This window comes from Lethenteron reissneri, chromosome 44 (assembly GCF_015708825.2).
Source record: "Lethenteron reissneri isolate LAM-NWPU_2019-01 chromosome 44, ASM1570882v1, whole genome shotgun sequence".
Taxonomy (NCBI): domain Eukaryota; kingdom Metazoa; phylum Chordata; class Hyperoartia; order Petromyzontiformes; family Petromyzontidae; genus Lethenteron; species Lethenteron reissneri.
In genome coordinates this window covers 4,734,992-4,757,028 of record NC_083822.1, presented here as the reverse complement: position 1 = coordinate 4,757,028, position 22,037 = coordinate 4,734,992, and the positions used below count along the sequence as shown (strand labels likewise).

Below are 22,037 nucleotides of genomic sequence, written 5' to 3'. Positions count from 1 at the left end.
CAGTGTATGGCTATTGGATGAGAATGGTTATGTTTGTCCATCTCTTGGTTAATGCGAGCAATTACTCCTTTCTTAGACCCCACCATGCTAGGAGCATGGTGGGGTCTAAGATGCTGATGCAAATTGTCTCCCATTTCTTCAATCCTCCGTGTAATTGTAGGTCCTGAAAGACTCACTGTACTAAATAAATCGGCCTTCTCTGGACACATCTCTTTGGCAACAGAAAGAAGGCATTCTTTAACAAATTCTCCCTCCATAAATGGTCTGCCAGTGCACGCTATTAGCTTGGCAACTTGAAAACTTGCTCGCAGTGATGAAATATTTAGCTGCTTCTGCTTCACAAAAGTATTTTGCTGAGTTGTTAATGTATTTTTTAGTTTAATATTTATCTTTTCTCCGACCAAACAATCATATTTATCTTTACGTTGAGTTTCATAGTGTTGACGTAAATTGTATTCTTTGAACACAGACACTATATTCTGGCATATCAGACACACAGCTCTTTCCTTGTACTGCATGAAAAAGTAATCATAAGTCCACTGTTCTTTGAATATCTTACACTCCGAGTCAATTTTTCTCTTTCTTGACATCATTGTTTCCTAGGGAGTCAAAATTGCTATTAGTAAAATACCAATATATATACAGCGCTACAAAAAACAATATACCAGCAATAACTTTGCCCACACAGAGACATACAGACTGCACTGCCCATCAATGCAGTCTGGGGGAACTCCGCTTTTACCCCAGGCTCACACTGGTGCGGGTGCCATTAAAAAGTTAATTACACCTGCAGTTTTGTTCACAGATCGCAGTACATCCCCAGCACACAAGAATATCACTGGGAGTGGAGCCGAGGGGCAAGTGAGGGAGCTGAGCGAGGCAGAGCTAGTCAAGTGCAGCCAGGGGAGGGCTGGCAGCCTTAGGCCTGGGGGGCAAGTCCAGTCAATTGGCCCATTGAACCATTCACCAGCGCAGCTCAATGAGTGCCCACCGCCGCAGCTCAATCAGTACTCACCAGCGCAGCTCAATGAGTGCCCACCGCCGCAGCCCAATGAGTGCTCACCAGCGCAGCCCAATTAGTGCTCACCAGCGCAGCCCAATTAGTGACCATGGGATGTGGGTGTCATCTGTCTCACCTCTTCGGTTCGGGGGGTAATGATGCTGCCAACTTCCTCCAAGCTGCCTCTGCTCTAAAAGACTGTGGCTGCGCTGTGATGCTCAGTCTGTCACGTCTCCCGCGCTCTCTCTCCCACGAACCAGCTTCCGGCTTTCACTGCCCACAAGTCACCGCGCAGCTGGCCCCTCCCACATGCCCTGGTTTCCTCTGAGTCCTGGGAGGTGGGGGGGCCGGATAAATGTCCTTGGCGGGCCGCATGTGGCCCGCGGGCCGTAGTTTGAGGACCCCTGCTTTAGGGGCTGCAGCCCAGGGGCCTCTGCCAGCTGGAGGACCTCCAGAGATTAATTGCAAAGTTATTTCATTTGTGAATGCTGACATTTTATTTGTTGTTAGCCTTGTAAAAATACATTTTATTTTTCTTTAACTTTGTTTTCTGAAAATATTACCGGGGGCCTCACAGTACCCTGTAGCCCAATCTTAATCCGGCCCCGAGTGTGATGTTACAACGTCGCCAGTTGAGAAGACAAAAATTGATGACCGAATTAGTGCCGACAGCGCTTGATGACAGCGCTTGATGACAGCGCTTGATGACAGCGCTTGATGACAGCGCTTGATGACAGCGCTTGATGACAGCGCTTGATGACAGCGCTTGATGACAGCGCTTGATGACAGCGCTTGATGACAGCGCTTGATGACAGCGCCTGATGACAGCGCCTGATGACAACGCCTGATGACAGCGCTTGATGACAGCGCTTGATGACAGCGCTTGATGACAGCGCTTGATGACAGCGCTTGATGACAGCGCTTGATGACAGCGCTTGATGACAGCGCTTGATGACAGCGCTTGATGACAGCGCTTGATGACAGCGCTTGATGACAGCGCTTGATGACAGCGCTTGATGACAGCGCTTGATGACAGCGCTTGATGACAGCGCTTGATGACAGCGCTTGATGACAGCGCTTGATGACAGCGCTTGATGACAGCGCTTGATGACAGCGCCTGATGACAGCGCCTGATGACAGCGCCTGATGACAGCGCCTGATGACAGCGCCTGATGACAGCGCCTGATGACAGCGCCTGATGACAGCGCTTGATGACAGCGCTTGATGACAGCGCTTGATGACAGCGCCTGATGACAGCGCCTGATGACAGCGCCTGATGACAGCGCCTGATGACAGCGCCTGATGACAGCGCCTGATGACAACGCCTGATGACAGCGCCTGATGACAGCGCTTGATGACAGCGCTTGATGACAGCGCCTTGATGACAGCGCCTGATGACAGCGCCTGATGACAGCGCCTGATGACAGCGCTTGATGACAGCGCCTGATGACAGCGCCTGATGACAGCGCCTGATGACAGCGCCTGATGACAGCGCCTGATGACAGCGCTTGATGACAACGCCTGATGACAGCGCCTGATGACAGCGCCTGATGACAGCGCCTGATGACAGCGCCTGATGACAGCGCCTGATGACAGCGCCTGATGACAGCGCCTGATGACAGCGCCTGATGACAGCGCTTGATGACAGCGCTTGATGACAGCGCCTGATGACAGCGCCTGATGACAGCGCCTGATGACAGCGCCTGATGACAGCGCCTGATGACAGCGCCTGATGACAGCGCCTGATGACAGCGCCTGATGACAGCGCCTGATGACAGCGCCTGATGACAGCGCCTGATGACAGCGCTTGATGACAGCGCTTGATGACAGCGCTTGATGACAGCGCTTGATGACAGCGCTTGATGACAGCGCTTGATGACAGCGCTTGATGACAGCGCTTGATGACAGCGCTTGATGACAGCGCTTGATGACAGCGCTTGATGACAGCGCTTGATGACAGCGCTTGATGACAGCGCCTGATGACAGCGCCTGATGACAGCGCTTGATGACAGCGCTTGATGACAGCGCTTGATGACAGCGCTTGATGACAGCGCTTGATGACAGCGCTTGATGACAGCGCTTGATGACAGCGCTTGATGACAGCGCTTGATGACAGCGCTTGATGACAGCGCCTGATGACAGCGCTTGATGACAGCGCTTGATGACAGCGCTTGATGACAGCGCTTGATGACAGCGCTTGATGACAGCGCTTGATGACAGCGCTTGATGACAGCGCTTGATGACAGCGCTTGATGACAGCGCTTGATGACAGCGCTTGATGACAGCGCTTGATGACAGCGCTTGATGACAGCGCTTGATGACAGCGCTTGATGACAGCGCTTGATGACAGCGCTTGATGACAGCGCTTGATGACAGCGCTTGATGACAGCGCTTGATGACAGCGCTTGATGACAGCGCTTGATGACAGCGCTTGATGACAGCGCTTGATGACAGCGCTTGATGACAGCGCTTGATGACAGCGCTTGATGACAGCGCTTGATGACAGCGCTTGATGACAGCGCTTGATGACAGCGCTTGATGACAGCGCTTGATGACAGCGCTTGATGACAGCGCTTGATGACAGCGCTTGATGACAGCGCTTGATAGCAGCGCTTGATAACAACGCTTGATGACAGCGCTTGATGACAGCGCTTGATGACAGCGCTTGATAGCAGCGCTTGATAACAACGCTTGATGACAGCGCTTGATGACAGCGCTTGATGACAGCGCTTGATAGCAGCGCTTGATAACAACGCTTGATGACAGCGCTTGATAGCAGCGCTTGATGACAACGCTTGATAACAGCGCTTGATGACAGCGCTTGATAGCAGCGCTTGATAACAGCGCTTGATAACAGCGCTTGATAACAACGCTTGATAACAGCGCTTGATAACAGCACATACCCCGATTGCGCGAAACGTCTCCACACACGGGGCGATCAGTGTCCGTGTCCGCGTCTCTCGTGTTCCGCAGACTCCAAGTCATCCGCGAGGCCATCTGGGGCTGCCTCCCCTGCCCCCGATCCTTGGGCCTCATTGCTGGCAGGGCCCCAGCGGTCGACACCGGCGCCAGCGTGTGCGTCAGGTGAGCAAAGGCTTGACTCTTAATCTCGTGCCACCACGATGGCCGAACGCAGAACCACCCCCCCCCCACACTCCTCAGCCGTTGAGACTCGGCAAGTCACGGCCAGTGTCCACCTGTGGGCCAGTTCGGACGTACATTTCCAGACGTTTCGGCGACTTGAGTGTAATTGTGAATTGGCGTCGTGCAGTGGTGTAAAATTCAGCGGTCCTCAAGCCTTTTTTGCACCAGGGACAGGTTTCGTGGGAGACAATTTTTTCACGGACCGGGGGGGGGTGTTCATCATTGGGTCTTTCCCCCTTTTCAAAGAAGTTCTCCAGCGACGTTTGTGTTTTACTCATTGTGGCTCGGAGTTAGAGCTTGTGGGCTTACCAACACTGTGACTGAGACAAGTGCGCAGTGCGGCAAAGAGGCGCGGATGGAAGTGGTCAATAATAAAACAATGCGGGCGGGCCACGCGCAGACTCACCGCTCTCACCTCCTGCTGTGCGGCCCGGTTCCTAACAGGCCACGGACCGATACCGGTCGCATAGCCCTGCTGGCGAATCTGGATTTTTGCAAAAGCTATAAAGCAAAATTATGTTATTATTTATTTAACCAGGTAAGGCCCACCGAGTTATATATCTCTTATTAATTAGCGTCCTGTCCCCAAATGATAGCTCAACGAAGTTGCTTATCACGTGGAAATTTATAGCAGCCAAAGACATTACACGCATATTGATTCTAAATGTGGAGGGAAAAACCGGAGGACCTGGAGAAAAATCCACGCGACCACAGGGAGAGCATGCAAACTCCATATATACAACAGGCGTCAGGGTCGGAATCGAACACACGACCTCCTGCATACCAGGTGAGGTAGTTAATATCCCACCCCCGTGGTGCGTAATGGCTTATACAGAAGTAATCGTATCCGTGGTCCTATTCCTTGCAACTCCTCTCATCCATAGCAGCTGCAGTGTTTGCGTAAACGATTTATCTATGGCCCTCTTTCTTCCTCTCATCTGAGATTATCCGCAACTTTTCCCATAACTGTCACAGAGTGACATCTTTACATCCGCGATTTATTTCGCAGATAAGAGGAGTCACGTGGCAAATAATTCCTGTTAGCCTCGGGGTTGTCTACGATATTTTACGCCGTGGATAAAATTGTAGATAACCCCGCAGACAGAGGTCGCAAACGGGTTTTGATTCCTTACGCGTACCCGGCCGCACCAGGGTCGCAAATGTTCCCTACCCGTACCCTACCCGAAATGAGTGACAAACGGTTACTCACCAGTGACTCACGGCCTACCCATACCCGGCCGCACCAGAGTCGCAAACGGCTACCCGTACCCGGCCGGGTACGGGTAGCCGGGTATCGGGTAGGGTACGGGTACCGGGTACCCGGTTGCGACCTCTGCCCGCAGACAATAGGATCTGCGATATTGCCCCCCCCACCCATAGAACTACAGATAAGGGTTCTACTCCACTTTTTAATGTCCCACAAACAAGAAAATAATATAATTCTACGTTTTCCTTGTTTACCAAAAAAAGCAGCCGTGATTTATTCAGACCGTGACCAAACACCGTATAAAATTACAGTGTCTCCTATTTATTCATTGTACAAGGGTTGCTTCTCAGCGAGGACCCAGGTGGTTGGTTACACACAAGAGCCGTAACATCGTAGGCAGAAAATGCCATGTGACCCACAGGGCAGACACACGGAGGGGGGTGGTGGTGGTCGGGGGGGAATGTTGGGGGGGATGGTCGTGGTGGTGGGGGGATGGTGGTATTGGTGGTGGGGGGTGGTGGTGGTTGTGGGGGGGGTTGGTGGTGCTGGTGGTGCTGGTGGTGGGGGGGGGTGGCGGTAGGGGGGGTGGTGGTGGGGGGGGTGGCGGTGGAGGTGGTGGTGGGGGGGTGGTGGGGGCGGTGGTGGTGGTGGTGGGGAGGGGGGTGGTGGAGGCGGTGGTGGTGGCGGGGGGGGTGGTGGTGGGGGGGGGTGGTGGGGGGTGGCTGGGTTCCTATTTATAGGAAGCCGGCCGCACTGACGGTGACTGACACCTTGCTTGTTGAAGCTGTCTCTAATTTTCATCAGCCGCTTTCCCCATTACAGGTGGACCACACCCTCCATTGTGTTCTGCCTTGACGCTTATTGGTGCCATGAGACAGGTTGTATCTGGGATTCAGCCACCTGTGGTGAAACTGGGTCGTCAATTACAGAGAGTGACCGGTCTATCAGCCCGGTCACCGATGGCTGCATAGAAATCACAGATGACAATACATTTGTATTGTCAGATCGTTTGGATACATTCCATATTGCATGTGAGAATGTAAAATAGTGGAGGTTGTTAAGTGCCATGCGACAAACATTCCTGTATGTGGCAGGACTAGTGGATAGAATAACATCACTGGAAGGGATCTCCACGAAACAGTTGTTTGATAGCTCCTACTGCAGGTCATTGTCTAGCACAGGGCCTCCGATAAGCTGCTCTGGGAGAGGTCGGAACTGGCACTTGATCTCGTAGCAAGGTGCAGGTACCGCACGATTGGAATACAAATCAGAAAAAAACGGTTCGCCTAACAGACACAATGTTGTTACATATTTGAAGATGGTTTTTCTTTTTGTATTTACGGTCAAGTGATAGACACCATGGGGACAGGAGTGGCGCAGTGGTTACCACACTGCACTGTGAACCCAGTAACCTGGGTTTGATTCCCTACCACTGCAAACATATCCGAACCGGTCCTGGGTCGCTTTACCGACCAGCACCGACAACGGTGAAGTGTGGTCGGTCAATGAACGCTCCCCCCCCAATCCCACGACCGACAGGGCATGAGGAGGCGGTCATCCAGCGGGGGATGGATAAAGCGTGAAAATATTTAAAAAATCATTTATTTTTTTTGTCCCTCGCAGTCGACCTCTTGGGCGACGACGCACCGACCGCGGCTCCGCCCCGAGCCTTCCCCGCCGCTCCGGTCGCGCAAACCACCGCCGTCGACCTGCTGCAGTGGCCCGACGTCGCTGCCGCCCAGCCCCAGGTGAAAGTCGCGGCACGCGCCCTCGGGGATTCCCCCCTGTCGCTGCTCGACCTCGACCCCGTCGCGCCATCGCCTGCAGCGGCCGCGCAGCCCGGCGTCTCCGCCACCCTGCTGCTCTCGTCCGGTAAGAGCCATCTCGAGAAGTCTCGCTCGTCCTGCCGGCAGAACGCCGCCAGCCGGACTCGTGGCGGTCTCCGGGAGCGAGTCTCGAGACCTCCGGGCGTTGATGTGGGAGCGCCGGTAAAGCGCGCTGACCGCGGTAACTGAAAAGCAGTCGTGATATATTCAGGGCGTTTCAAAAAGATGGACCCAATTTCAAAGCGGTGTATTTCACGATGGCAACATGTTACAATTACACAAAGTTACAAACGGTTTAATGAGTTATCAAGTTTTACTATTTTATAAATGCTCTATGTGCCCTCCACCTGCTGTACGGGCAACATCGAGACGATAGTTGAATTCGGATAAAAGCCACCTGATGCGATTTGGGGGTGGAGCACAACGGCCAATTAAATGCAAGCCCCACCTTTAACCCGAACCAGCGACGAGCACCAGCTCTACCCCGAACCAACTCGCCACTAAGGTTTAGCTCTACCTAGACGACCACTCTGCCAGTGTTAGTCTAGCCCTAACTTATTTCGAGTAAGGTAAAGGAGACTGCAAGACGAATGAGCACAATAAAAGTCACCAGACAAACGTAGATATTTGTTCGAGGAGCACAGCTGGAAGTCACATCGGAGTGTGTAGATACCCATAGCAACTGCTATTCAATGTGTACATCCGCGTTTGTGTGCAAGCACACCAGAGGCAGAGCCTCACCTGCCATACGCCAATGAAAATAGCTGTTACGAAAAAATATATCATGAAATAAATATTAAGATTTTTACACTGATCTGTGTTTTAATGTAATTTACGTACAATTCCAATACATTTTATAGTCAAAATCGCTAAATTTGCGGAGCTCCGCTGCAAATACAAGGAGAGGCGAGAGGTGAGGCAGCGACGAGCTCAGCCTCCCCTCTGATTGCGCAACCCCTCAGTAACTGGATTGAGCTTGGGCAATAAGCGCGTGCCTGTTACTATCTCAGTATGACACCAATGTAATGTTTGTAGACCCCTTCATTACATGACCTGGCCTTCCATAGTCCAGGTAACTTATTTCACCCCACTTCTGACACCAGTTGTAGAGAAGTTCCCACGGACGCACTCGGAGACGGAGGTAAGTTAAGGGCTTTCACCAAGGGTTTATTAAAGGTTAACAATAACACACAAGGGTACACAACTCTCAGGGGCTAGGGGTCCTACACTGAGTCCTGGTCCCTGCCTGGCTAGCTCCGGTCTCTCTCTCCGTGTTGGATTGGGGACTCTGCCAACTCCACCGACCGGAGAGAGAGCACCTCTATCGGCTACCACCGGCTTCTCCCCAGACTCACTACTCGATCCCTCTCTACCCCTGGTTCCCTCTTCACCCTTCTACTCTTACCCGTTCCCACAGTGCACCCGCTTTCGTCACGGGGTCTCCCTTAAGTACTCTAGGAGACGTGACGTCATCGCACTGAACGGCACACATGACGTCACGTCCCCATTTTACTCCTCTACATATGTGTAAAGATATTCAGGCACGCTGGTCTCGTCATGAAACTGCCATGAAAAAGCACCAGGGGAGGCAGCTATCACATCTGCCTCACTGAGGGGGGCCTGTCTGACACGCCCCCCTCAGTGTGTAAATCTGGCTCTGATACGAGCCACTGCCTCCCAAGCCATTGCCATAACTGCCCGTCACTGAAGCACACGTGGGCGTTTGTATATGCGAGCGCGTCGTGCATGTGACTTGCATTCACAGGACAATCTTTGGCCACATCTGCAAGCCCAGCTCCCATCGCACGACCAGCAGCAGCAGCAGCGCCAGGAGCAACACTCTCACCAGCAGCGCACTCTGCCCCGCCTCCCGTGGCTGCACCCCGCTCCCCACGGGTGTCCACAAAGCCTCAGCAGAAGTCCACCCCTGCTGCTGCTGCTCCCTCCGCTGCAGTCACCACCACTACCACCACGAGCCTGGCTCCAGGCCGGAGCCCGCAGCCTCAAGCAGTCAGTCCCGGGTCCGGAAAGCCGCCGGCCCGTCCGCCATCACCCCGCCTCGGCGGACGGATTCCTGCTGCACCTACGGAGCAGCAGCAGCAACAACAACGCGAGCAGCAGCAGCAGCAACAGCAGCAGCAACAACAACGGGAGCAGCAGCAGCAGCAGCAGGAGCAGCAACAGCAGCAACAACGGGAGCAGCAGCAGCAGCAACACCAGCAGCAACAGCAGCAACAACGGGAGCAGCAGCAGCAGCAACAGCAACAGCAGCGGGAGCAGCAACAGAAGCAACAACGGGAGCAGCAGGAGCAGCAGCAGCAGCAACAGCAGCGGGAGCAGCAACAGCAGCAACAACGGGAGCAGCAACAGCAGCGGGAGCAGCAACAGAAGCAACAACGGGAGCAGCAACAGCAGCGGGAGCAGCAACAGCAGCAACAACGGGAGCAGCAACAGCAGCAGGAGCAGCAACAGCAGCAACAACGGGAGCAGCAGCAACAGCAGCAAAAACGGGAGCAGCAGGAGCAGCAACAGCAGCAACAGGAGCAGAAAGATCAGCAGCAGCAGAAAGATCAGCAGCAGCAGAAAGATCAGCAGCAGCAACAGCAGTGGGAGCAGCAACAGAAGCAACAGCAAGAGCAGCAACAACGGGAGCAGCAACAACGGGAGAAGCAACAGAAGGAGGAGCAACAGCAGCAACAGGAGCAGGAACAGCAGCAGGAGCAGAAAGAGCAGCAACATAAAGTATTTTCCCCTCTTTCACCAGCTCAAGTCTTGAGTGTTGTAGATGCTGGTCAGATTATTCATGAAGATTCAAAACCATTATCGCAGCAATCAATGACCCCTGGGTCAGATTCTTCATCTGTTCCGCCCAGTTCAAATCTCGATGATTTGCTGGGCTTTGAAGGACCGGACGTCCTTCTCGCAGCTCCAATCAGAATCCCCGACGGCACTCCATCGCTAATCCTGCCTGTGGTGCAAACGCCTGCACCGTCCTCGGGTCTCGACGATTTACTTGGCCTCAGCTCAGAGATGCTGCAGCCATCAGAGCCACAGGAGCAGCAGCATCAGCAGCAGCAGCATCAGCAGCAGAACGAGCCTGGGGCCGCTTCTGGCTGCGCGGATCTGCTCAGCTTAACGTCCCCTCGCGATGACGCCGACACCTCGAGCAACGGAGAGCCGGAGTCGTCAGAAGCGAAGCCAAGCGTCGATGCCGCTCCTCCTCCTCCACCACCCTGCGACGACCCCCCACCCGCTCGGACCGCCGAGACGGTGGCCTCGACTGCGACCTCCTCGCAGGCCCTCGTGTCGGCCGCATCCCGAGCCCCCACAGGGGCCCCCACAGGGGTCGCCACAGGGGTCGCCACAGGGGTCGCCACAGGGGTCGCCACAGGGGTCGCCACAGGGGTCGCCACAGGGGTCGCCACAGGGGTCGCCACAGGGGTCGCCGACGACGCTGCCGCTACCGCCGCCACGGCAGTCGCGGAGGGTTCGCCGTCGGAGCAACCGGAGGAGAATTCCCACGGTGCAGACCCGCAGGTCAAGGATCTTCAGGAGGCCGACGGTTTAGCGCTGGGGCCAGAAAAAGGACAACAGCACGTCCTGGAAAAGGCCTCGGTGGAAACGGGCGGAGTGGCCGAGTCGGCCGTTATCGAGGAGGTCGCCCATCGCCCGACGAGCAACGGCAGCGACTGAGGCCAGCGGGGAGCACGGAGATGTCCCGAGGTGTCCCGGTGAAAACAAAGGGAATGTGTGGGCCATGGCAAACGTGGGAAAGGAGAAAAGCAAATGAACATCGAAAAGTTGGGCCAGGTGAGGTGCTGGAAGTAGGGCTGGGGCTGGGGTTATAGGGAAGGGCTATTGAGAGGAGCGACTTGGTTCGTTTGATATTGGCCTGAGATAGAGCTGGAGTTAAAGGGTGCAACAGTCATTCTTGTAACTTTATTGTAAATCCCTGCTAAGACTATTTTTCAACCGATTACGTAGCCAACCGATTATAGCATGGTTGACGACGCACGGTGCGAAAGAACTTCAACGTACATATCCATGCAATAGAGTAGCGAACTACCGAAGCGACACAGCCATGAGAGCTAGGCAAGAAAAGGCACCTGTAAGGCTAATAAATGAAAAAGACGAGGCATTTTATACGAGGTAGAAATACAAGTTGAAGAAGATTAATCAGGTTTCCCATAAAACAACCAACCCTTAGCTATCATCCACATTAAATAATTAGGATTTTTGGGCCAGGATTCTGTGACAACCAAGTAAATGTTTTCCCACAAAATCAGAGCATGGGATGAGTTTTGGATTGAAAATGGTCTGATTTGAGGTCGTTGGAATATTAAGGACAATTTGGGACTGGAAAAATTTAGAATCCTTAACATTATGCAATAATGTAGCCCTTTGTTAGGGTACCAAGTGACCTCGCCCAATGTCACCTCAATTTTGGCGAAAAAAGCGTTGACGTGACATCGTTGAAGTAGCGTCACTTCCTGTGATGTCATATCTTCGGATTATTATGACAAAAGAAATAGTTTTTTCGGATCATCCAAAATGTCATGCCCAGGGCTAATGTTTGCATTTTTTCAGATTAAAATCCCAAAATGAGGTACGCATTCCTGATCAGAGCTTATGTTGTGTATGCAAGAACAACAACAATAACAGTGTCAAAGCCTTTGGACAAAGTGGCTGTGTAGCAAGTCCTCAATTTAACGTTATTTCCCCAACGATAGGACCCCTCTTATATTAACGCAACGCAGACAACATTCTTGCTGACAACACAATCTCAAGATGTTTGCACCATTTAACTTCGGGTAAAGGCTCGTGTTGTGATTGGGTAGCGTGCTCCTCCATGCAATTGACACTAAATGGGGCCATTTAATATTCAGTTATTTTCTCACTTCTGGCGTTTACATCACCTCACCACTTTCATTTGGGAGCCTCCTCAACGGATTTGAGGGTGGGGGACACTTCAGACACGATTTCATTTGCTTTTGCTCCTGCAAACGTCGCCGCAGGTGTGCTGCAGCGAAACGTCGGACGCCACGCTGAATAACAGGTGGTACAACCGGAAAGCGCTACGGAGAGCCGTACATTTGCTTTGGTTCGATCGTTGCTGCCGCTGCTGCCGCTGTTGTTTTTGTGAGATGTGGTGCGCTCAGCAATTCTGTACGCTCGTGCTGCAGAGCAACAGCAATTGATGATGTGCATCGTGTGTGTGGGCACGCACGCGCGCGAGTGCATTGTGGTTTGCACCAATTTCTAAAAGCAACTCTTGTGGAAGACGAGTGGTGGCGTGGTCTGGGGGCTGTCGGTAAGAGCTTGTAATCACCGTGTCAAAACTACTGGGCCAGCATTTGCCACGATCCAAGGTTCAAATAAAGGTTGCAGCTACAGTTGGTGGCTAAAACCAGGAGCGAGTTGATTGCCTCAGCCAGGTCACCAATGACTGCACAAACAAATGTATATTTTTTTTTAAACCATTCAGTTGGTTTGTTTGAAATTATGGGCAAGTTGTCGCCAGCATGCAACAATGTTCTCCCCCCATCGATCACGATATAAGAATAGATAATTGCCCTCCCATCGTTGTGCGTTTGGAGTCTAAAGTGGCTGCGGAGCAATGACATGCGGTGTATACCTATCAGTGTCCCATGTTTCCGATCGATGTCTGAGCGAGGGGTCATTTTGGCCGACCGGAGACTTCTTCCTCGAGGCGCATTGCCAAGGCGAGCAGAAACGAACGAACGCTGGCAGGCGCAGTGCAAACGGCGGCATGGAGAGAGGTGTTTGCCTGGCATGACGTTGAGAGACCGAAAGAGAAACGCACGCATCCATCGGAGAACATGCGCAAGTCTTTAGCTAAAGCATATGGACTGTTACGAAAATTAATTGGGCTTGGGCAGGACGCGTCACGGCGGCGAGGAGGGACGTTGGCCGGCGCAACTAACGACGGAGTGGCAGCCAAAGGGGAGGGAATCAGAATCTTTATTTACAGTGGAGGAATCCGATGAGCTATAAAGCTCTTTTTCACAGATGTCCAATAGGGGGCAGGTCAGAAACTTGCAACAACAAACAGTACAAAAATACGATAGGAGTGCAAAGTATAGGACCTGTCAGCAAATCACGAAATATATATATAAATATATATATATAATGCTACCAGGTAAGGCCCACTGCACTGTTAGCTTATTTTTCAGAAGCGACCTGGCCACAAATAATAATTCAACTAAGTGGTTTATCACGTGGAAATTTATAGTAGCAAAATAATCTAAATCCTCTAGATTTGAGTGGTGAGATCAGCTCGTGCGTGGGAGCTCGATGGATTTGTAGATGAAGAATGTCGACAGCTTTGGGAGGCCTTAATCCAGTAGTGAATGGATAGATCATGGCTGCTCATATGCATGAGAAATAATCGATTCTGAAGTGCACAAGTCGATGCATGGCTACACGTGTGAGAATAGATTTTATTGTATATCCGTTGCAGCGATATTCCTGGTACCTAGGCCGTGTGTTCCGCACTGCCCTGTGCGAGACTTAAGCTTTATTGATTTAAAAAATACTTTCAATTGACTTTCAGGCGCACCTCTGTAATGAAATCACCTTAGCTACATTTTAAAATATGTGGCAGTCTGCTGGGAGCCTCAACGGCTCTCAAATCCAGGTTTCAGCCACCTGTGATTTAATTGGGTCCAGTCAAGTGGGTCGAGTTGATGGTTTCTTCCCAGTCACCAATGACTGCACACAAAAAAACCCCGCATCACCTAAAATGTTCTTCACTTAATGTCGTTAATTCGAAGCTCCTTATGAAGAAAGACTTTGGTGTCACGCAACAAACATTTCTCTGGCGAGCGAGAATGTGCCGTCCCCATCCATACTGCGCGGAACACAGGTGATGTTTGAAGGGATTTCTGAAGTAGTTCTGTGAAGTCTGCTTATGTGCGCCGTTGCCCAGCATCGAGGGTTTCACCGCTCTGCAAGCGATCAGAATGAATTCCTCCTTTTATAATGACATCGACAGCACAATCGGGACAGCACATAAATATATTTGGAAATCCGCTACAGTGATGTCTGCGGAGCGTATAGCAGCGTCTAAGTCACTTGAAAGCATTTAATCTTGATTTGAAGCTTTCGTAATTCCAGGAATCCACTGTTTTTTTCGGTAAAGTCACGGAGGTAGAATTTTTTTTATAAAAACATTTATTTTTAATTTAATTTAATTTCATTTTTCTACTGACGTGACTTTACCGAAAGAATCAAAGAGTTTAAAAGCATTTCTTTGAAAATTACGACGCTTCGCAGTTGCGTCAGAGAACCTGCAGCACTGCAGTGGCACATGTCTCGAAGACTCAAGCATGTTGGCTTTTGAGCCGTCGCCTTCCTTAACAGTTGTCCTCGGCGTAGATTTTTATCGTGTTTCAGTGCTGCGCGCAGCTCACGTACGATGTTCAAAGCCATACGAAAAATCCTGGCAGCTTTCATTTTAAAACAGCCACCCAGTGAGTGACCTGGTGCTGTCCTGTTGCAATCCACTGGCGATTGGCGTTTGATATCGATGGCGTTTGGGAACCTGGGCTCGCGAAATAACACGCTGCGTTGCGTTTCTGTTTGGGCGTCCCTGCGGTCCATTCCTGCGGATGGTTTTGAATGTGACACATTTGGGAGGAGGACCAAACAAAGAAATCGTAACGACAACAAAAACCCTGTAAAGATGTTGTGTGAAGTTTTCGTGTTTCAACAGTGGTTCTGTTTATGCATAGTCAAGCAAGGCCCCTTTCATACGTGATGAATGTGCCAGAAGTGAATGGATTAATGTGGCTTCGTTTCAACCAGGAGGTGTACACAGCTGCATGATCTTAAATGTAAAGCCTCCCGTGTAATTGTGCATTCGCACGGATTTGCCCTGATTTGTACCGCTGTACATCGCTGCTGTATGATAATCAAGCCATATTACGAATCCTGACGGTTTCGATTTAACAGAAGAATCGGCACGAAGTCCAGGATTCATGTTGAAAATGGAACAAAACTCAAAAGTGTGCAAAAAACCGCGAGTGACAGATTGAAGAATGCGTGGATGAGAGAACGTACGCGAGTTCGAATCTCTCAGAGTCGTTTGTGAAGCGGATCTTACAGAACTACTTCTGAGCAGCCTTCATCAAATGACCTCTGGTCCACGCGGCGAACGGGTAAGCGCTTTCCCACTTGCTCTGCTTGAGAGAACCGGTCATCACAAAACGGCCAAACGGATACATTTTTGTTTTTACGTAGACCTGAAAATTAGCCAAATGAAGTACTAAACCAAACGTGCAGGGCCAGAACATTCAACGCGATGGGATATTTTCTTTCTCTGCGCAGTTATTGGTGACCGGGCTGATAACATCATCTGGCCACACTCGATGACCCAGTGTAGTCCCACGCGGCTTGCCTGGGTTTGAACCCAGGGTCTGAGCGCTGCCAGCTGAGCCCTCTGACATCCGACCCGCCCGACATTCCCCGTGTTCTTATTTCGGCTGCACTTGAGCTGGTGCGTATCGCTGAGAAACACCGGCATGATTGCAATTGCACCTTAACGTTCTATGCTTAAAAACAAACGACTCTACAATTCAGTTTCTGCTCTCAAATACGCGTTTTAGTATAACGCAGTTACATAATAAATTTTTTGTTAAAGTTCTTATAATGTTATCAATAAATCGCTTCGTAGTAAAGCCAGCATTCAATTGCATTTCAACAATGTTCTGTAAGAAAACCCAGATGTTGCTCTTCACTTTTTTGAATGCTACACTCTGCAGTTTCCGAATTTGAAATTTCAACGACAGCAACCCATTGTTTTTCCCCACCGCCGCAATCGGCACAATCGCGTATTCACGAAACAGAACAACCATTCTAAAAGAACCGGCACATTTTTGTTAAAATCTTCAGTGTCTCTCTGCGAGTTTGGGGGGGGGGGGGGGAGGACGTTGAGCACCTCCTGGGCGTCCGAAGCCATGTCTAGCGGCGGCACTGCGTCACCCACCCCTCCCCCTCGTGATTCTGAAAGTATTTGGAACAAATCCTGTTACCTTGAAACGACCTCCTCGTGCTCGCCGAATATAAGGTTATATAGACGTAGCCATCGTCCCATGTAGTTGCTAGACGCGTGTGCCGGACCCGTCGTCGATATTTCAATATAGACAAGAGTACCGCAAGTGTTTGCGTGTGTACGTGTTCGTGCGTTGGTCGTTTATAGATCCTCTCATTCTCATTGAAAGTTGCTCCCGCTTCGCGCAGTACTCTCTACCCTTTCGAAGGCAGTGTTCGTCGTACCTGCGCGCGTTTACATATCGGTGCAGCGCAGCGGCGCGACCTCTCCAAGCCGGACTCTTTTGGGCGGGCAGAGCCTCGTCAGCGATTGGAACTGTCCAGAGTACCACGACTACGATGTGCACATTGATACTGCACTGGCAGTTCAGTATCATCAACACGCAGTGATAATACTTGTGGCCTCGCAGAAAGAAACATATCTGGGTTCGATGCCCGACTTGGGTGCCTTGTATTGTGTGGGGTATTGTATGTCCCCCCCCCCCTTGATCTGCATGGGTTTCTCCTTTGGGTGCTCCCATTTCCTCCCAGATTTAAATAAGCGTACAACGTAACCGGTATTGGCCAAACATCCCAAGAGCTGAAAAATTGCCATGCAAGTCGCTCAATTGGGATTGCACACAACGACATCGTCCCCTGCTGAGAAACAGAACCCTCCTGAACAGAGTTGAGACCGAGGCTTTTCCTGGGTGAATGAGTGGAATGATAAGATGGACAACACTTGGTCCCATAGATGACACTTGGCATTCATTCATTAGGTAACAAGTATTAACTACACACTCACAACCATAAACTAAATATGTACAATGTACAAACATTTTTTTTCACACAGCACCACAGTTTAATCCGAGTCACCACCATCATCTATTAACGTGCGATAGATTGACGAGTTTTTTTACCATCAACATTTAATAAAATGAATTTGATTATTTTCCATAGATGTAAATTAATGTCCAATAACAAGAGAGTGCAGGGCCACTCGAGAACGATGGCGGTCGACTGACATGGCCAAGGGCACGGGTTCACCGCGTGCGTTAGCCCCACACTATACCCTTGCAAACAACTCACATTTTAAGTACTTTATTGGCGAGGATTAGCGTACAAAACAAGTATTGTGATTGGATTTTTTTTCTGGGAGCCTTTTCTAGCATACTCCCAAGTCCAGCTTCACCGAGTCGCGGCTGGAGAGGCGTTTGCTGTGATATTGAACGTGCACGCTTTAGCAACCCTTCGAAGGCTTTTGTATCTGCATATCCACAACCCCCGATCATCAGCTTTGTTCCCTAGCGTCATCTACAAACTTGCTCATCTCGGTACTGATCAACTTGACACGTACCTATCTCCTCTGTCTCTCAATCTGTCACTCTATTGACACTCCCTTATATCCACCTAACTGCAATCTGCTTATGTATTTCGATTTGTCCATTGACTCTACATGCCTGTTTTTCTGTTAGTGTAGAGGAGTAGAGGAGAGTGGTGGCGTCGTGTGCGCTGTCCGGTGAGGTGACATCACGGGACGTGGGGTCGCGCGCGCCAGGCAGTGCACGTGACGTCCCCCTCCTAGGGTATTTAAGGGAGACCCCGTGACGTAAGCGGGGTCACTGGAGGAACGGGGATAGTAGAAGGGGTAAAGAGGGAACCTGGGATAGTGATATGTGTTAATAAACCCTGGCGGAAGCCCCTAACTCACCTCCGTCTCCGAGTACGTCCGTCGGAACTACTCAACATTAGCATGAATCTATCCACGTGTCTACTTAACTTTCTGTCCATCTCGTCTGCCGGTTTACAGGTCTGCCTATCAGCCAATCATTATAATTATCCTTCCATGACATCTATCTCGCTACATATTTGCTTGTTTACATGTCTATCTACATGCATACAATGTCAGCTGACCTACTTTTCTACTTTCCCACCTGTTTTGCATGCATCTATCTACTTACATACACATTTGTCTTTCTTTTTATGTGCCCACTTTCATGAAGGAGCATAACCCATCACACGCTAGCTCCGGTTATCCTCGCAGCGGCTTTTTGCTGGCCATCGAACGAAGACGGCCATTGCATCGCGCCCTTTCAGATGCGCCGTCTGGAACGCTCTTCCTTCCGATATTAGGAAGCCACTAGAGCTATGCACTTTTAAATCTGGATTGACAACTCATTTATTTAGAAATGCTTTTTTGTGTCGAGTTGGTTGTCCTTCCCTGCACCTCCAATTAGCACGGTTGGCTACGTCCGGTGCGAAAGAAGTTCAACATTTATACTGTATCTCGATATTTGCTCGTCTGCCTGCCTTTCTGCATGGATCCATATCCACACATCTGCCTATTATGTTCTCCTGTCCATATACTTGCGTGCCAGTGGCCTGTGGCCACATGGGCCGCCTACCACTTCGGAATGGCCTACAAGCGACATCTATCCATCGCCACAAGCGTCTCGGCAGTACCAGTTGTGGAGGACTTAAAGGGGGAACATTTTCAAAATGGCAACAGCGATGTGTTTCTGGTTTCATCACGCTCCGTCACATCTGTAAGCACAAGAGCCCCAGGCAGTAGCAGAGGCGGCTGGGGTGTGTCGGTGTGTGTGTTAATGTGTGGTCGTCCACAAAAAAACGTATTTGAAAGTTCTATTCGACCCTAGCGCCTGTAGTTCCAGCACTTTGGAGGCGAGGGTTCGTGGATCACACACATTTCGTAAAACTCCCTCCCCGTGGAAATCCAGGTCACCATCTTGCGATGGCAGTGCAGCAAGTGGAATAATGTCCATCTGTAGTTGATCTGTTCGGCGATTGAGTGTTACTCACAACCTCGCACGTGCGGGTTTTCTCCCACATGCATAAACACTCGTTCATGGAATTGTCCGACCGTCCCAATATAGGACCACAGATCTTAGGCACTGGTTAGCGTCGGTTGCGGCTGGCTGGCTCTCTGCTTGCGTGTGCTTTCTTCCACCTACGAACTCATTGTCCCTTTCTCAAAGGGTGAACACAAACCTCGCATTACAATTTGTTTATTATCATTAAAGAATACGGTTTCCAAACCTCCGATCTACACGTTAAAGCTTACCGTTTGCATGTACACCTATCCACAAGTCTGCCCGTCTATCTTCACGTGTCATCTACCCGAGCTGCGAATCTTACTCCGAGGCGCGCGTGAACGTTTCCGTGGTGCCCCCCCCTCCCCAAGCTGTCGGTGTGTTGCAGTAAAACCCCATCGAGTGTTCATTGCGCAATTAAGTGGACAAATAAAGGAGGATTCAAACGATATAGCCGATTTTGTTTGGGTGTCGTGTTGTTACCGTCCGTCATCATCGATCGTCATCATGCATCCATCCATCCACGTCCATCAATGATACATCCATCATCACTGCTCCAACGTGATAAACATCGTCCATCCATCACAAGCTGCTGTCTGGGTCACCCCGGGAAGGGATCCTGGACCTCGGGAGTACTTGGGGGGAAAAAAGGCGGCGATCCAAAGATCAACATTACATTGAGACACAGAAAGAGGAACGGATGGAAATGACGGTTGGCTACGCACGGTGTGAAAGAAGTTCAACGTACGTACATTGACCCCTTGAGACAAGAAAAAAAACCCAGTGGACTTGGGCAGGGTCACGTCGTGGCTAGGCGGGACGATGGCAGATATAGACTCGCGACGGAATGGAAGCCAAAGCAGGGGACGAGGCCACAGGGGACGAGCACCAAGGATTGAGACATCGCGGGAAACGAGGGGGGAATTGACAAATAAATGGCTAGGTGAAATTGGAGGCATTCATCCAGCAGTGGAAAGACCCCCCCCCCTCCCCACATGACGGATGATACTTTGTGCTGCCGAAAAAAAATATTCGATCTCAGAAAGTCGTGAGGCCGACGGGATGTGTGTAAAAGTACTTGTGCGTGTTGTGGAGGGCCGGATGAGTGGGTGGCATTCGTCTGCTTTTATTTGTGTCCATTTCATCTTGCGCAAGGGCCCTCGTGGTTAATAAGTCATTAAATTGCAGAGATGGGGCTCATTGGTCCTCTGGTGTTGTCTGCATGGCCGTCTTTATAAACAAAATGGTTTACAGTCACGATTGCCAGTCTGCATAAAAAAGCAATTAAAATTAATTTGCGCCAGTTTATAAACCACAATAAAACCCTGCGCCCCTTGAAAAACAGCCACCTGGGCCATGTTTCAAGCGGGCAATTTTTATTTTGTCGTCATGCGGTCAGTCTGGTCAACGCAAGGCTGCACACACAAGCAACACAAACTTAAAAAAAGACATCTTTTGATTTGAACTTTCATTATATAAAGCCACGGCAGTGGGATACGATGTCCATTATTATAGGTGTGCCTAAATCAGTGGTGGAAAAGGACACATCGAATCAGAATGTATTCATACTGGAGCAATCCGAGGAGCAATGAAGCACTTTTCCACAGATGTTTTTGCCGACTACACATTAGAAAAAAAACTTGTCGATTTGCCACAACGCGGTATTCATTTGAGTCCCACGATAATAATTTTGAACCGATTTGGGTTGACAAACCAGGATTCGAATATAACGCCAGCACCACGCCTGGTTGCTTTTGTCTCCCCATTGCTGATGTTTAAACACCACACCAGGTACTTATTGGAGGAAGTAGAAACAACCGAGGGGATACCCACTACCGGTTCAGATAATCGTCACCGATGTTACCCGGTTTGAGAGTTCAATGCGCTAACCACTGCGCCACCAGTCCTCACCATGTAGCCGATGCACAGCCACACACATCCAACGACGGTACTCGCCCGAGCCACCCAACACACGGTCACAGCACAATAGTCAAGACGCACAAAGGCGTCTGGAACAACATTCACACAACACTACAGTAAACGCTGCACACTTAAGGTTAACAATTCAGCGCAGCAACAATCGCAGTACACAGGGTTGAACACATCGCTCAGCGTACATGAGTCATACCGTGCCTGCGAAATAATTATTGCCATCCACGTGTTCTCTCAGGCTGCTTTAACTTCGCACCAGGGGGCCAGCTGTTATAAAAAAAGGAAGAAAACCTGCAGCCACAATCCGTGTCAACCACATATCTATTCGAGTGACGGAGTTAAATGCTCAGCCTGGGGTGCCACTCCCCACGGGACTCGTATCCTCCACATTGCAATCGCAACAGCTACAGGGACCACTGTGAAATCTGTTTTTATTTGGACTCCCTGAGCCAGAGCCATCCTCTTTTCCCCCTCCCCTCCCCGTGTATAGCTTCATCTCCATCTCAGCCAATGGGATCGTCTACATAAATACACCCTCAACGCCTGCTCGATAACAACCTGCACCTGGCCCATTTACCGGCGCTTTCCATTGTGTCACAGCAGCGGGGGGGGGGGGGGGGTCAATTTCCCCACATAGCTAATGGCTCAATCACATTCAGCGTGCAGCCTGCCCAACTATTTCCAACGGCGTAAAGCCCCTATGGAATGTCACATTCTAGATTTGAAGTTTTCGTGACTGCAAGGATTCATATTCTTAGGTTTTTTCGGTAAAGTCACGTAGGTAAAAAATTTAAATTAATAAAAGTAAAATAAAATAAAAATCACGACGTTTCGGAGGCAACACAAGCTTCCGTCTTCAGTTGGAACCGTCACAGCCACGACAGCTGTATCAAGTAAATGAGAGATTACAAGAGCTACCACTCCGTATATATAATGGTTGGAGAGGGGGGAAGTAGTCACAAACCGTACCTCTCCATAACAAAGGCTCAGCCTTTTGTTATGCAATCTATTCTTAGTCTTAAGCCTCACCTTACCATATTAATAAA

The 22,037-nt window shown here is 50.4% G+C and overlaps 1 protein-coding gene across 4 annotated transcripts in view; it reads left to right on the top strand.

The window, feature by feature from the left end:
• The window catches only part of LOC133353504 (uncharacterized), a 35,756-nt gene extending 17,817 nt beyond the window's left edge, over positions 1-17,939 (top strand). For 3 of the 4 annotated variants that reach the window (XM_061569797.1, XM_061569796.1, XM_061569795.1), the window contains exons 9-11: positions 3,974-4,084; positions 6,975-7,223; positions 8,943-17,939. In XM_061569797.1, the coding sequence (XP_061425781.1) occupies positions 3,974-4,084; positions 6,975-7,223; positions 8,943-10,870 (2,288 nt within the window). In that variant the 3' untranslated portion in view covers positions 10,871-17,939. The remainder of the gene's footprint in view (positions 1-3,973; positions 4,085-6,974; positions 7,224-8,942) is intronic. The other variant, XM_061569798.1, reaches the window with a different exon arrangement.
• Positions 17,940-22,037: the final 4,098 nt, after the last annotated feature.